At 34.4% G+C, this 14,336-nt stretch overlaps 1 protein-coding gene and 1 non-coding gene across 4 annotated transcripts in view; both read right to left on the reverse strand.

Annotated features, from left to right (window-relative positions):
* LOC126978629 (extracellular serine/threonine protein CG31145) overlaps positions 1 to 14,336 on the reverse strand; it is a 135,602-nt gene that overhangs the window by 36,142 nt on the left and 85,124 nt on the right. For all 3 annotated transcript variants that reach the window (XM_050827615.1, XM_050827613.1, XM_050827616.1), the window contains exon 3: positions 11,213 to 11,542. In XM_050827615.1, coding sequence (XP_050683572.1) covers positions 11,213 to 11,421 — 209 coding nt within the window. In that variant the 5' untranslated portion in view covers positions 11,422 to 11,542. The remainder of the gene's footprint in view (positions 1 to 11,212; positions 11,543 to 14,336) is intronic.
* Positions 516 to 588, reverse strand: Trnar-acg (transfer RNA arginine (anticodon ACG)). The gene has a single exon. It is a non-coding gene; the product is annotated as a tRNA-Arg (tRNA).

Here is a 14,336-nt window from a genome sequence, read left to right on the forward strand (position 1 = left end):
GACAGACACGTCGACTCTACAATTTTATCATAGATTAGAAAAACTATTAAATGCATCCCCTTTCTTCCTTTGCTTACGATTTTATTGTATTATAGACATACATATGTAATTAGTAAATAATAATAATAGACAATAATAAAAACCAAAAAAAAAAACTTCGCTCCTGCCAGGATTCGAACCTGGAATCTTCCACGCGACCAAATTTCGTAAATGTCAAAGCCACACTAAACAAAGAGAATGTAAAATGTACTATGTTATAAGACGGACCTGTCTCAGTAAAAATTTAAATTAAGCTTATTATGAAACGTGCAGTCATTTGATATAAGTTTGAAAAAGTAGTAATTACAGTATGGCGATTGGTGACAAAGTTTAATCCGGCTCAGTATAAAAGCGAACGGATGCTTAAAACGCAGTAGATTTCGTAGTAGCTCACGATTTTATTATATTATAGATATACATATGTTATTAGTGAATAATAATTATAAACAGCAATAAAAAACGAAAAAAAAAAGCACCGATCCTGCCAGGATTCGAACCTGGAATCTTCTGATCCGTAGTCAGACGCGTTATCCATTGCGCCACAGGACCTTGTTAACTTACATTTAATATCAACTATGGAACTTACTTTTTTATTTACTTTTTATTAAGGAATTAGCAAAAAGGTTAGTCAACATCACAAGATACCGAAGTGCTGGTAGCTAACTCGGACAAAGAATTAGTCTAGCTATTCAAAAGCGGGACGCTGATAGTATCTATATTTTTAATGTTCATTGTTCTAGTATATATTTTATTATTCCTGTACGGACTAAACTTAAAGTATAGTAGTATATAATAATATAGTGATTTTTGTTTTCTTTTGTCTGAAACTTTAATTACGTATCTATTACTTAAAGGATAATATATTTTATGATATAACTAGCTGACCCGGCAAACGTTGTTTTGCCATATAAAGTATAATTCACGCGATAGTTTTATAAGTAATAAAATATTGCCTATATTATAGCCTGTACATCATTTTGTTCTATTGTCAATAGTTTTTGCAGCGCACGCAAAAATAGGTTTTCGATTTTACACCTTGTGTTACAAAATAGCAATTTAATTACGGATCCCTAATTTTGAAAAAAAAACATAGCCTTCCTCGATAAATGGACTACCCAACACTGAAAGAATCATTCAAATCGGAGCAGTAGTACCAGAGATTAGTGCGTTCAAACAAACAAACAAACACTGCAGCTTTATAATATTATATATATTATAGTATAGATTAATAAAGATCTAAGTTGTTAAAGCAATAAAAGGAGCGATATTTGTTCTTTTCTGCAATTTTAATTACGTATTAAAGGATAAAATATTAAAAAAAAATTAAAAAAAACATAATTTGGATTTGTAAACTGACCCGACTGTATCTATAGGTATTGAATTTGTTTTAACGTGATAGTATTTCATGGAGATTCATTCATAAATATTGTAGATTTTCTTAAGCGGTGGGATGGTAAGGTGTTTACATCAAATCAAATCAAAATCACTCTATTCGTGTAAGTCAAGGAAATTTGTTGGGCTTTAATGAGAAGAAGTAGCAAGAAACTGATTGCCATTATTTTAAATAAACATTTACAGCTTTATCGTTTTATAATTCATTTGAATTATACTATATGTAAAGTGTTGCAACAAAAATACTCAAACGTCAAATACGCAATGTAAATTCACTTACTTAACGAGTAAGTTAAAAAAGTAAATCTAATTCTAATCATTATTATTAATTAATAATAATGAACTTCCTTGTGCGGTGTTTCCGGGACGATACGATATGGGTACCTTCAATAACAGCGCGCACACCTTCCTTAAAGGCCGGCAACGCTCCTGTGATTCCTCTGGTGTTGCAAAAGATTGTGGGCGGCGGTGATCACTTAACAACAGGTGACCCACTCTCCTGACTACACTCGTTTGTCCTCCTATTCCATAAAAAAATAAAATAAGTAAAAACAAAGGACGACAGCGCAGGACCGATCCTCGTGGAAATTTTTGGGGGATGATAAAGTAACAACAGAAGAATTATTAAGTACCTACAGTAGATGCATTAATCAACAGACACCGTAAATAAATAATAAGTATTTAATTAGCGATTATAGAAATTATAATAAATTTAATTTTTGAAACGTGAAGCAGACTTTCTGGTAACAGGATCCTAACTAAAGTTCTTTATGTGTGGATTCATACAAAAATGTCAAAGCAAATAATAATAATTATATTGACACACTTTTTACACAAATATCTTGCTCCAAGTTAAGCATATATAGCCTGTGTTATGGGTTACAAGACAATGATATATTTAATACAATATACTTACTTAAACATACAATATCCGGACGACCGAGCCTTGCTCGGATTTTTAAGAATGTACATAACTTGAACAAAAAAAAACACTAATAGGACTTCTGGATTCGAACCGGGGTCTTCTGCTTTCCGGATCACTCAATGTCCCATCTGAGCTATAATAGTCTTGTACATAGTGGCGAAATTTACCTTTGTATTCTAATGTTATTGTAGCTGTTTCTCATTCAAACATGGATAAAACCATTTTTTTTTAAATTGAAACCTAGCTAGATCGATTTATCACCCCCGAAATCCCCTGCATACTTAATTTTATGAAAATCGTTGGAGCCGTTTCCAAGATTCAGATTATATATATATATACAAGAATTGCTCGTTTAAAGATATAAGATAAATTCATATAAACATATATAAATATATTTAAATATCCATGACTCGGAAACAAACATCCATATTCATTATATATAAATGCTTGCACCTACCGGGATTCGAACCCGGGACCTCTAGCTTAGTAGGTAGGACAGCTAACCACTCGGCTATACAGGTCGTGTAAAATATTTTTATAAACAATCATGTGTAAACGGACATTTTGGACGTGGTTTTCTAAATTGGATTTGGGAATTTTGGTCTCATAAGGGCCGTTTTCGTTTCAATCCCCCTTATCTGTCTAGACTTTTTAAATCAACTTAGGCCTTTAACGTTATTTTTGAAAGATATTGCACTCACGATTGGAAATAATTAGTCTACTACGTTATATGCAGAAAGGCAGTTAATAATATTTATCTATCTACACCCATGCTTTAAATCCTCTATTAAAGATTCTGAAACAGTTAGTTTATTGCCAACATTAAAACACCCAATGTTCTAATAACCATTACATCATCCAAAAGAGTGTTGTAATGTTGTACTGAATTTCATAACAACACTCCTATGTTTTTTTTTATCCCTTCATGCGCAAAGAGTTTCAACATACAGCCACATTCTTATTGCTCGATGCGTGGTATCTGTATGAATTTCAAAAAAAGAACATTTTCATTTACGCGCGCTCCACACTCCCAGAACGTCGCACGCCGTAAAAAAAGTAGGTTTTTCGAATCCCCGCCATTTTTCTTCGAGATTTATACCAATTACTAGAGTTGAATTAACAGGGGTATATTGCAATATTACGGATGCAACTTTTATTGTAGAACAAGAGTAAGTTCAGGTAGTTAAATGTGTTCAGATATTGAATAATATTTAAATATCCAAATACTGACATCCTACTAATATTATAAATGTGAAAGTTTGTATGTCTGGATGTATGTTTGAACTTCTTTAACGCAAAAACTACTGAATGGATTTTGATGAAACTTTACAATAATATGGCCCTCACACCAGAATAACACATAGGCTATCTATATTATATATATATAAGAGAATGTATGTTTGTAAGTTCCTTAATAACTCCTAAACTACTCGACCGATCTCAATGAAATCTTTTGTAATAGATTCGTTGAAGCTCACGGAAGGTTTACATATATAATTTATGTGGCAAAACAACGTTTGCCAGGTCAGCTAGTAAAGTAATAATACATTTTCACAAAAAAACAACCGACTTCAAGAACACTATTAGAAAACAAAGAATATAATTTATACACTAAAAAGTATAAAAATAATTGCGTATTTTTATACAATCTCATTCTAGTTACAATTATTGTAATTTATGGAATAGGTGTCCTGCCGCCGCGGCCCCTCTCTCGCCTCTCTCCTCCTCACGACTCAAGCACATCTCACCTATAACAATGTATGTAGTTACATACATATCTTGGTTGACACTTACTTGACCATAACTACTTTACGGTAGGTAACTTAAATATCCTAATAGCATAAAAAAGATTCGGAAAGAATTATCAAAATCGGTTCACCCAGTCGAAAGTTTTGAGGTAACAGACATAAAAAAAAACATACCGACGAATTGAGAACCTCCTCCTTTTTTTAAGTCTGTTAATAACATAAACAGATCGAAGCTGCAACCCCATGCATGCTGAAAACCACATAAAATTCATAGATCGATTCCATATAAGCTAGAGGGTCACCAGTTGACCTCAAGATAGGCGGTCGCTAACGATAGCAAGGGAGAAGGCCTGGCAGTTAGTCGGCACAAGGTGCTTCCCTGGAAACTTGAATTATTTGTGCTTCCTGACAGTTTATACGATTCTCGACAGTTATAACTCGAACCCGAAGCCTCTGAACGTTGGAGTTGCCCAAGGCTGTTTTCTATCTCCTACACTGTTCCTTTACACATTATATAATGGATGCCTCCAAGAAGCATTGTTATTCAGGTGATAAAACTGCAGATGCCCCTATGCTGAAGATACACTGGCCATGTAGAAACCTTGTTTAAATTAGCCTCCAGAAAACTCAAGTTTGCGCGCTAACCACTTAAAAACTTCATTAAACGTATCACGGTTCTTCGGAGAAACTGGGGATCATAAAAAGAGCACGGCAATACTTCAAGTCAGCCCACATTCTGGCGCTCTACAAAGCGCAGGTCTGAAATTGAAAGTCGAAAAAGTTGGAGCAACACCTACATTTCACAGTATCCCTGGCGTCTTCACCACAGCGCGCGACTAACTAACTTACGGCCACCTAATTACATCTTCGCATGACATGGATATGGACATGAACATACTCCTTGTCTTCAGGGTGTCTGGCGTGTTTCTGCCTCTGCAGTTTTCAAGAAACGTTCTTCTACTTACAACCAAAGCTTCCTTGTGCTATATTTCCAGTTCCTTGAAAAAAGCGCGTACACCTTACTAAAAGAAGCAAGAGCAAGAGAATGAAAGCGCCTATGATCACTAATCATCAGGTAACTCAACCCGTATGCTCATTTGTTCTCTAAAAATACTCTTCATCTAAAAGAAAAATTTTACAGTAATAACTGTGAAATTTTTCTCAGACGAATTGCGAATGAAGATTGCTTTCAAGAGTAAATAATAAACAATGTGTTCGAGTGCCTAATATTAAACCCTAGCCAATATTGATATGTTCTCGATCTTGAAAGGAAAACATATTGTTTCTATAAGAAATACTGCGTTTTATGGTATGATTTTATGAAATAATGAGATGAGTGGTCAATAATAAATTGTCATATCCGACAATTTTTTTCTCTTATATAAACACGGACTAGTAAAAAAAGAAGGACTCTGCGCCGTAATATTAGCAAGTGAAGCACCGTTATGCTAGTGTGTGTGCGGTTACGGGGGATACTAGTTACACAAAATTTTTTCTCCCTTAAATAATCATGTATCGCCACAAATACTTATATAGTATCGTTATTACACTTTTTCACAACGCGGGACGGCATTTTTAAAATATTTTATTGAGACGCAAACTGATCTGATGTTACAGACGATGACAATTCCCATAATGGCCGCCTATCGGCCTGTAGCAGTGTAAGTGTGTGCGTGGGGCTATGTATTTACACGTTAATCGGCTTGTTTTGGTGCTACACTGTTATGTAAGGGTACATGGAGTCCTTATTTTTTTAACTAGTCCGTCAATAACAAGTACCAAGTTTATTTTCCTGCAGACATTATTTACGGTGGTCGCTCAATTCCCAATCTGTGGTATCATTAAGAAAGTCATTAATGTTATAGTAACCTTTACCACAAAAATGTTTTTAAATATTCTTTTGCAATTCGTAGTACATTTGTTTACATTATCTGGAAGCTTGTTGTAAAAGCATATACAACGCCCCACAAAAGATTTACTAACCCGACTTAGCCGAGTAGTAGGCATTATAAGTTTTTCAAATTCACTTATGTGTCTTTTTACACACATAGCATTATCAAGAATAATATATTGAAAGGCAACAATTTTTTATTAGGTTATTAATGGATAGGGCAAACGAGCGTACGAGGCACCTGGTGTTAAGTGATCACCGCCGCCCACTTTCTCTTGCAACATCAGAGGAATTACAGGAGCGATGCCGGCATATTAATTGAAGTAAGTAGCTCAAAAGCATAATAAAGCTAGTAAATTTCTACTAACAAGTCCAAAAAAACGCTTGTATTGAAGAAGGAAATCCAATGTCGTATCAACATAACTCTATCACATTTATGAACAAACTCATGGAAAATTTCTATTCTCAGTAATATTGTGGAAGCCCCAGTACCGGTTGTATATACAATAAGCAATTTAGCGAAATACAGGTGTATCGATTACGGTTAAGTGGATGGAAAAATGCGAGATCAGAAATAAGGAGATCCATAGGAGTTAAAAGTTACCAACATAGCTCAAATTATTGCGAAATTGAAGTGGCAGTGGGCAGGGCACATAGTTCGACGGACACATGGCCGTTGGGGAGTACACACCTCGAATGACGACCACGTACCGGAAGACGCAGTGTTGGTAGAATCCACCCAAGATCGACCGATGGTCTAGCCAAGATCGCCAGAATACGTTTGATGAGGGTAGCGCAGGACCGATCATCCTGGAGAACTTTGTGGAAGGCTTTACACCAGTACTGGGCGTTATCCGGCTTATATGAGATATGAGATGGAAAAAATAGTAGGAAGTAACAGTTTTAATAATAACACGTTATAATGAACAATTTATGGAAAATTTGAAGAGTCCCAAATTATTTACATAACCGAGCTCCATTAAGATAACATGTAATTTTGGATAGGTGCTTCAAACTTATCAGCTGTCGTGCTATCATTATCAATATCCAAACGAAATATCCAAGTTCATATCTCGAATTTATCTATTATATTTTATTTCGGCCTAGCCATGGAGACTGTCGTTTGGCCACAAAGGCAGCATTTTACAAGCGGTTTTTAAGTTGTCATTTATTAGAATGTGTGGATTAAATTCTTATAACTGAACGTTCATCTGCTACCTTTTTGTATGACAATAAGAGACGAGATAAGCAGGACGTTCAGCTGATGGTAATTGAAACGTCCTGCCCATTGTAATGACAACGCAGTGCCGCTTGAGATTCTTGAAAAATCCAAAAATTCTGTGCGGCACTACAATTACGCTCGTCACCTTGAGACAAGATGTTAAGTCTCTTTTGCCCAGGAATTTCACTAGCTACGGCGCCCTTCACACCGAAACACAATAATTGCTTACATATTACTGCTTCACGGCAGAAAAAGGCGACGTTGTTGTACCCATTATGTAGCCGGCATCCTGTGCACAGGAGCCTACCACTGGTAAATGCCCTTAGTCACCTCTTACAACACCCTTGGGCTTGAGACTTCCCTATTTATTATGTCCCGGGCAATGAAATAGAGCTAGCTTGATGCAACTGTTTTATATTTACAAAAACCAACTATTACTTAGAACTCATCACTTTTACTTTTATTAATTACATGATTATTTGTATTTATTATATGGTAATGGTACTCCTGCTAATGCTCGGAGTTTCCCTGCGAGATCGAATCAGAAATGAGGAGATCCGTAGGCGAACCAAAGTCACTGACATAGCCCAAATGATTGCGAAACTGAAGTGGCAGTGGGCAGGGCACATAGCTCGACGGACAGATGGCCGTTGGGGCCGTAAGGTCCTCCAATGGCGACCACGCACCGGAAGGCGTAGTGTTGGTAGGCCCCCCACAAGGTAGGACCGACGATCTGGTCAAGATCGCCGGAGTAGGATGGATAAGGGCAGCGCAGGACCGATCATGGTCATGGCGATATTTGGGGGAGGCCTTTGTCCAGCAGTGGACGTCGTCCGGCTGAAATGATGAATGGTACTCCTGAACGGTTAACCTCACAGACATTTGAAGACGATATGGGAATCCAATGAGTGGTTAGCTAGTACATTATTCAAATTACTAATAACTAAAGAACTAATTCCAAAGTGGCTGACTGGTAACGACTTTTCAATCAAAATCGGTTACTTTAACAAATCTCCGTTAGAGATATTCTTCTTTCTCGCAAGCATTGTTTGTGTATACGCTAGTATTTTATAAGTCTATAGTTAAAGTTAAATGATATTTATTGCAATTTTTAACAGAAACATTGTTAACTTCTAGGAAACTGCAAATATATATTATTATGATAAGATATGACCTGGTTGTGCAATGCGTAGTTGTCAATAACATGTTTATTCACAATAAGCGATATATTAAGTAATAGTAGGCACCCGTGACTTTACTCGCTTAGATTCAGCGTATTACTTAAATTTATATAATAAAATAATAATTATCATAATTATAAAAATCTTGCCTCGACACTCTGGCTAGTTCTCATGTCCAAGTTACGTCAGTTGGTGCCCGGGCTGCTGCTTCGACTGTCGAAGATAGCAAGCGTCGCAAATATGTCGGTCTCAGTGAGTCATACATCTTTGTGCCGTTTGGTGTCGAGACACTTGGCCCGTGGAGCTCAGAGGCACGGAGAATGTACAAAGTACTATCTAAACGCCTCAATAGGGCTACCTTAAACACAGCTATTTCAGTCAACGGATCAGCCTAGCTATCCAAAGCGGAATGCTGCCAGTATTCTTGGTACACTTCCCCGTAATGATAGTTTTCTTTTAGTGCAATCATAGTATTGTAAATATCGTTTGTTTTTTTTAAAAAAAATAGATATATAATATAATAATAGATCTTTTTATGTACGATTTGGAATTAAACAATCAATAATATTAGAGATATTAGAGAAGTTTGTCCTAACATATCAGTGACAACAACATTAAAATCGGTCTAACTGTTTCTGAATTGTTTCCGCTTCAGTAACATAAGTACAACTTTTTTTTATATTTAATGTAACGCGGCACAAAAAAGATTTTATTATATGTATAGATGTATTATGGAGATAAAAATTATTCTTTGATTGAATAAATTATAATGTATTTTAACAATTACTTTGATTTCGTTAAACTTTTATGAAGTTATGTCTTATTCCAGTAACTTAACTTGTTATGGCAGTACAGTATATACTAAATATAATACACACACTATACAGTAAATTTGTTTATTAGATGCTGCGTCCAATATATGTATAGTGTTCAAAGTTAAAAGCGTTTTAAATATCAAATAATTCATATAGAATAAACTGTATACATATAAATTTTAATATATTGGACGCATCAACCTTTAGAGCTTGAATTCATTGTTTGTGTTAGGATGCTTTGTGAACATGTTGGTCGTGATTACTGTGATAACTAGTAATCGCATCCAACTAATAATATTACATTGTATTAATATTAAACACAATATAAACAACAATAATATACATCTTAATCAACAAGATGTCCACGTTATCTTTAAAGCCAGTGATACTCTTATCACTGGTACATAATGAACGCCAATACATTCTAAACAGAGTAATACATTATTTAACTAACCTAAATTATTGAATGTTAAGTTAATAACTAAGTTACGCTGGGCTTGTTAAGTTAATTGCCTCTTATATTTTCTGTAATTATAAATACTGGACAACATTAACAAAGTTTACAATAAGTGTAATTAAATAACATAAAATTAACTCTTTCACTACTAAACACAGTTGTAATGTTAAGTTTAGAAAACTTTTGCTTATTAATGTAATTGGTTTTAGTATACACACTTAAGTAACTTTGCTGTAGTATTGATAAATATGGGCAAAATAGAAACGTTAATTATATGCTCATTAATAGTAAATTTAACAGTCATATAATTTTTATTAGTAATTTCATTGTTTCTTTTGTTAAAGTACTTTCTGTAAATGAATACTATTGTATGTAAACTTAACTACCTACTATGTTAACTTTCTTTAGGTTAAGTTCTTATATTATATTATTTTGTAATAAAATAATTGTAAACATGCAAAGTTTTAGTGCATAAGAACAATTGATAGATTTAGCCCCGTCAGAAATACTAAATGCAGCACAAAATGCAAACGAAAGCCTATTGTACATTCACCATTTATTTTAAGAATTAAATCATTGATTCAATCCATGTTAGTTTATTCGTCGCAAGTGTGTTTAAAAAGTGTGTATGAAACTGAGTGAGTTACATGCTCACTAGAAACTCGGCTGATATATTACGCCCTCGCCTGCGGCTTGGGCTGCCACAGCCTCGTCTATAATGAGTTAGTTTTTATATTATATTATATTATTAACGGCTTTGGGAATGAGTTCTTTATACCATTCAATTAGCTATAGTTATTCATGTATTTAGAGGATCATCATCAGCTCAAACCAAAACACAACACAAATTCTTTACAAAAAATCTATACTAATAAATGGAGAGACGTTTTGTTCGGTTATAGTGCGAAAACTACTGAACCGATCGGAATAATACTTATACCATAAGATGCAGCGTGTTTAGGAGAAGGTTTTAATATGTGTTAGTGTTTACTTATCCAGAACCTATATTTTTTTGACTTATAAAACCTATATATTCGCAATTCGCAGAAAATTACTTATACCAGATGCAGTGTCTTTCGGAGAAGGTTTTAGTGTTAGTGATCACTTATTCGAAACCTATAATCAAAACAAATCAAATCAAAACAAAAGTAGGTATATACAATACACTTTTCCACGTCTTAAATATTTAAAATAGAATAATCTATGAATAGAAAAATAATAGCGGGCGTGGACTGGCGTACTTAATTTATAAAGCAAAACCATAGATAATTAATAATACGTCTAGATTGAGCATCTTACTGCTAGACAACGGATGTAAACAGGCCAGATTTATATAGTGTGCATGACAAGCTACGTCTTACACTAGCAATTTGTATGTAAGTTTGTGATAGTGTGCGTGCAATACTCAAAATAGAAGTTAACTGCCAACCTTGATTTTATTCGACAGCTGTCACAGTGTATCTAGACGTATAAATGATCTAAAAAGCAAAAAATCGTTTGCCAGGCCAGCAGTTATATAGTATAAGTAAGCACAACACTAACCTCTTTTGTAGAAACCGCTTTCGAAACTCGATGTACGCCGAGTGTCCTTTGTCAACATCGTCCCCAATCTTGACGCGGCCGTGCAATGGGACTCTATGGCCAGAGAGGCCATAGTCCATCTGCAAGTCTACGATGAGCATCAGAGTGAAGAGCACGAGAAATGCGCTGAGGGTTAGCGCCAGGCGTTCCTTCAGCTTCATGTTGAGCATGATAGGCGCGTTGGTACGCGGCTGGTGTGGCCCACGCTCATCATCCGGAGTAGGAGACCGCTTGGACTTGGAGCGATCGTCGTCCGAAGATCGCCAACGCACGCGCGCCCGACCTCTAGCACTGTAACAACAACACTGATTAGTACTACAGAGGAGGCCGTGTGACGCGCGCGATGATAAGGATTAAAATAGTGAATGGGTCATTCCAGAGACTTATAACATACGCTACGTCTATACACTATACAGGGTGTTATCGTTTAGTGTGACCCGGCAGTAACAATAAGGCATTTATTTTCTCAAAATTAATTCCATTAGAGTATACTAGCTACTAGCGCTTCGGAAACTTCTTATCAAATATAAAATATAGTATTGTCATTGCTATTGCTATGAAATAATCATAATCATAATCTTGTCCCAGGATGTCGGACTTAAGACATGACCACTTCTTAATAAGAAGATAATGCCTGAACAGTGGCTGGGACTTTATTATAAAATTGTATACATTTACCCTTAAAGCTATTATGTATCTTATGAAGTCTACTAGAATTAGTTACAAGCAATCGCTTATTTCTAGTGTTACAATAATGAAAATCATTACTAGGAGCAAAAAGGTGACGAATTTTGTAAACGTTAGAAAATGTACTAACAATGAACAGTCATAATAATTATTTCTTTAAATTTTTCTTTTATGTACTAACTATTACAGATATCAAAAAACTTTCGTCTCTTCGTTCAGATTGGGGGATATATTGGAAAGGGGAAAAACCAAGAGTACCGACAATTAGAGAACTAGAACGAAATCGAGTTACAGCGAAGAATCTATGAGAGTTTGTCAGGACATTTTTGACATTAAAAAGAGATTTCCTATATCATCCACCTATACAGGGTGTATGTATCCAGGCGATTATGCCGTAACTGTCACAAATATTAAAAACTTTAAGCTGATATAGAAAGTACGTTACATTATCAGTAAAATGACATCAATAACTTAAAAAAAAATTGATATTAAACACTTCCATACATTTAGTATGAGATTAGTAGAAATATTTTAGTGTCCTTATTTTTAGGTTAGTACTGTCATTAAAGGAGACTCTTTTTTAACTTAATAAAACTCTCTTTTATTTGAATTATATTTATTCCTTAGGAAGTAAAAAATTTTGTATTCAAAGTAAATGTTCAAGTGACGTGTTTGTTTTTCGATACAATGACCTTTCTCAAACGTACTCAGTAACCTTACACACGTCTTTATCCTTTTTAAAGTATTTTATTTAAATGAGTAACACTCGCTATAATGAAAGAAAACGCTATAGTTAACTTGTAGCACAATTACTTTTATCTTAATAATATTTTAGTATAAGTACCTTTTTCTCTTATGACAGTCAGGAATGAGACGAGCAGAACGTTCAGCTGATGGTAATTGATACGCCCTGCCATAATGCATTGCCACTCAGGATTCTTGAAAAATACCGAATATTTCTGAGCGGCACTATAATTATTGCGCTCGTCATCTTGAGACATAAGATGTTAAGTCTCATTTGTTCACTAGCTACGGCGCCCTTCATACCGAAACACAATAATGTTTACACAAATTCCTTGAATTTCGTAATATGTACATTTGTTTTAAACATTGATCGCCTCACAAAAACCTTACTAACTCGACTTAGCCGAGTAGTAGGCATTATAAGTTTATGTTTGCTCCTGTTGGTTAACATTATGGTTTTGACAGTCACTTATGTGCTATGTACATACATAACATTATCAAGAATATATTGAGAGGCAACAGTTAACATGTTTATTTTTTTAAATTTAATATTTATACTTAAATAAATTTAGCTTACAATTTTCCATGTGTGTTAACGATATTTGATACATTGTTTATTAGGTAAGTGCGAAAAATGTAACAAATTTAATAGCAAAGCAAAAACCAATGCGTAATTCGAGTTGCCAATATTACACAATTGCAAGTTCAAAGTACAATATTAATTAAGTTTAAATGTACTAGATACTGGTATTATTATTTGCGTATGACATTGTTAAAGGTCACGTGGAAGAAACGTGTCACAATAATATTATAGCGCGATCGTGACTCATGATACTATAATAATATAGTTTAATTTTAAATGACACATTAAATTAATTTTATTGATAAAGCTTCTAGACTTAATGTGAAGGACTCATCGACATTATAGCCCTCAAAAAGACAAAATCAAAAAACCTTTATTAAGCCCAAATGGCTTAAACTAAGCGCTTAAAAAACTGAATCTACCATATGATCGGAGAAATTAGAACTTGTGAGAACATACAAGAAACTCAAAGGTCACTCCTTTTAATCAATATAGTATTTTAGAATGGCTATAATATACATAATAAATTAGTTTGTAAGGGGCTGCATCCAAGACAACAGCATCCTGCACACAAGACTCCTAATAACTATATATTTCATATCCGCAATGCAAAAAATAATTAATAATTGAAGATATGATGGCACGGAGTACTGAATGTTTATTGGTCAGTTAACGATCACAACATAATATCGTACATAAGTAGAATGTGAATGAGTTCTCCTTTATTAGGCGTGTATGGGTTATAAGGTAGGTGGTCGAATATAATGTAAGAAGAAATAAAATGAAAAGCACGGGTATCAATCCGTGAGTGCCAGCAGAAAAGAAAACTTGAACATTAACATTGTGATTTTTTGACTATTTTGGAATGGTTAGGGAATTGCTTTATTTATCACTATAAAAATAGTAGCATTTATGTGCTTAAATATAATATTCATTTATTGCGCTATCGAAAAAATGACAATGAATTATAATACATAAAAAATTTGACACTTCAGAACTATAACAATTATTTTACATTAAAAAGTTTATCTCTCACAAAAATCAAGTATCATCCATAATTTCAACGACTGT

This window comes from Leptidea sinapis, chromosome Z (assembly GCF_905404315.1).
Source record: "Leptidea sinapis chromosome Z, ilLepSina1.1, whole genome shotgun sequence".
NCBI classification, from domain to species: Eukaryota; Metazoa; Arthropoda; class Insecta; order Lepidoptera; family Pieridae; genus Leptidea; species Leptidea sinapis.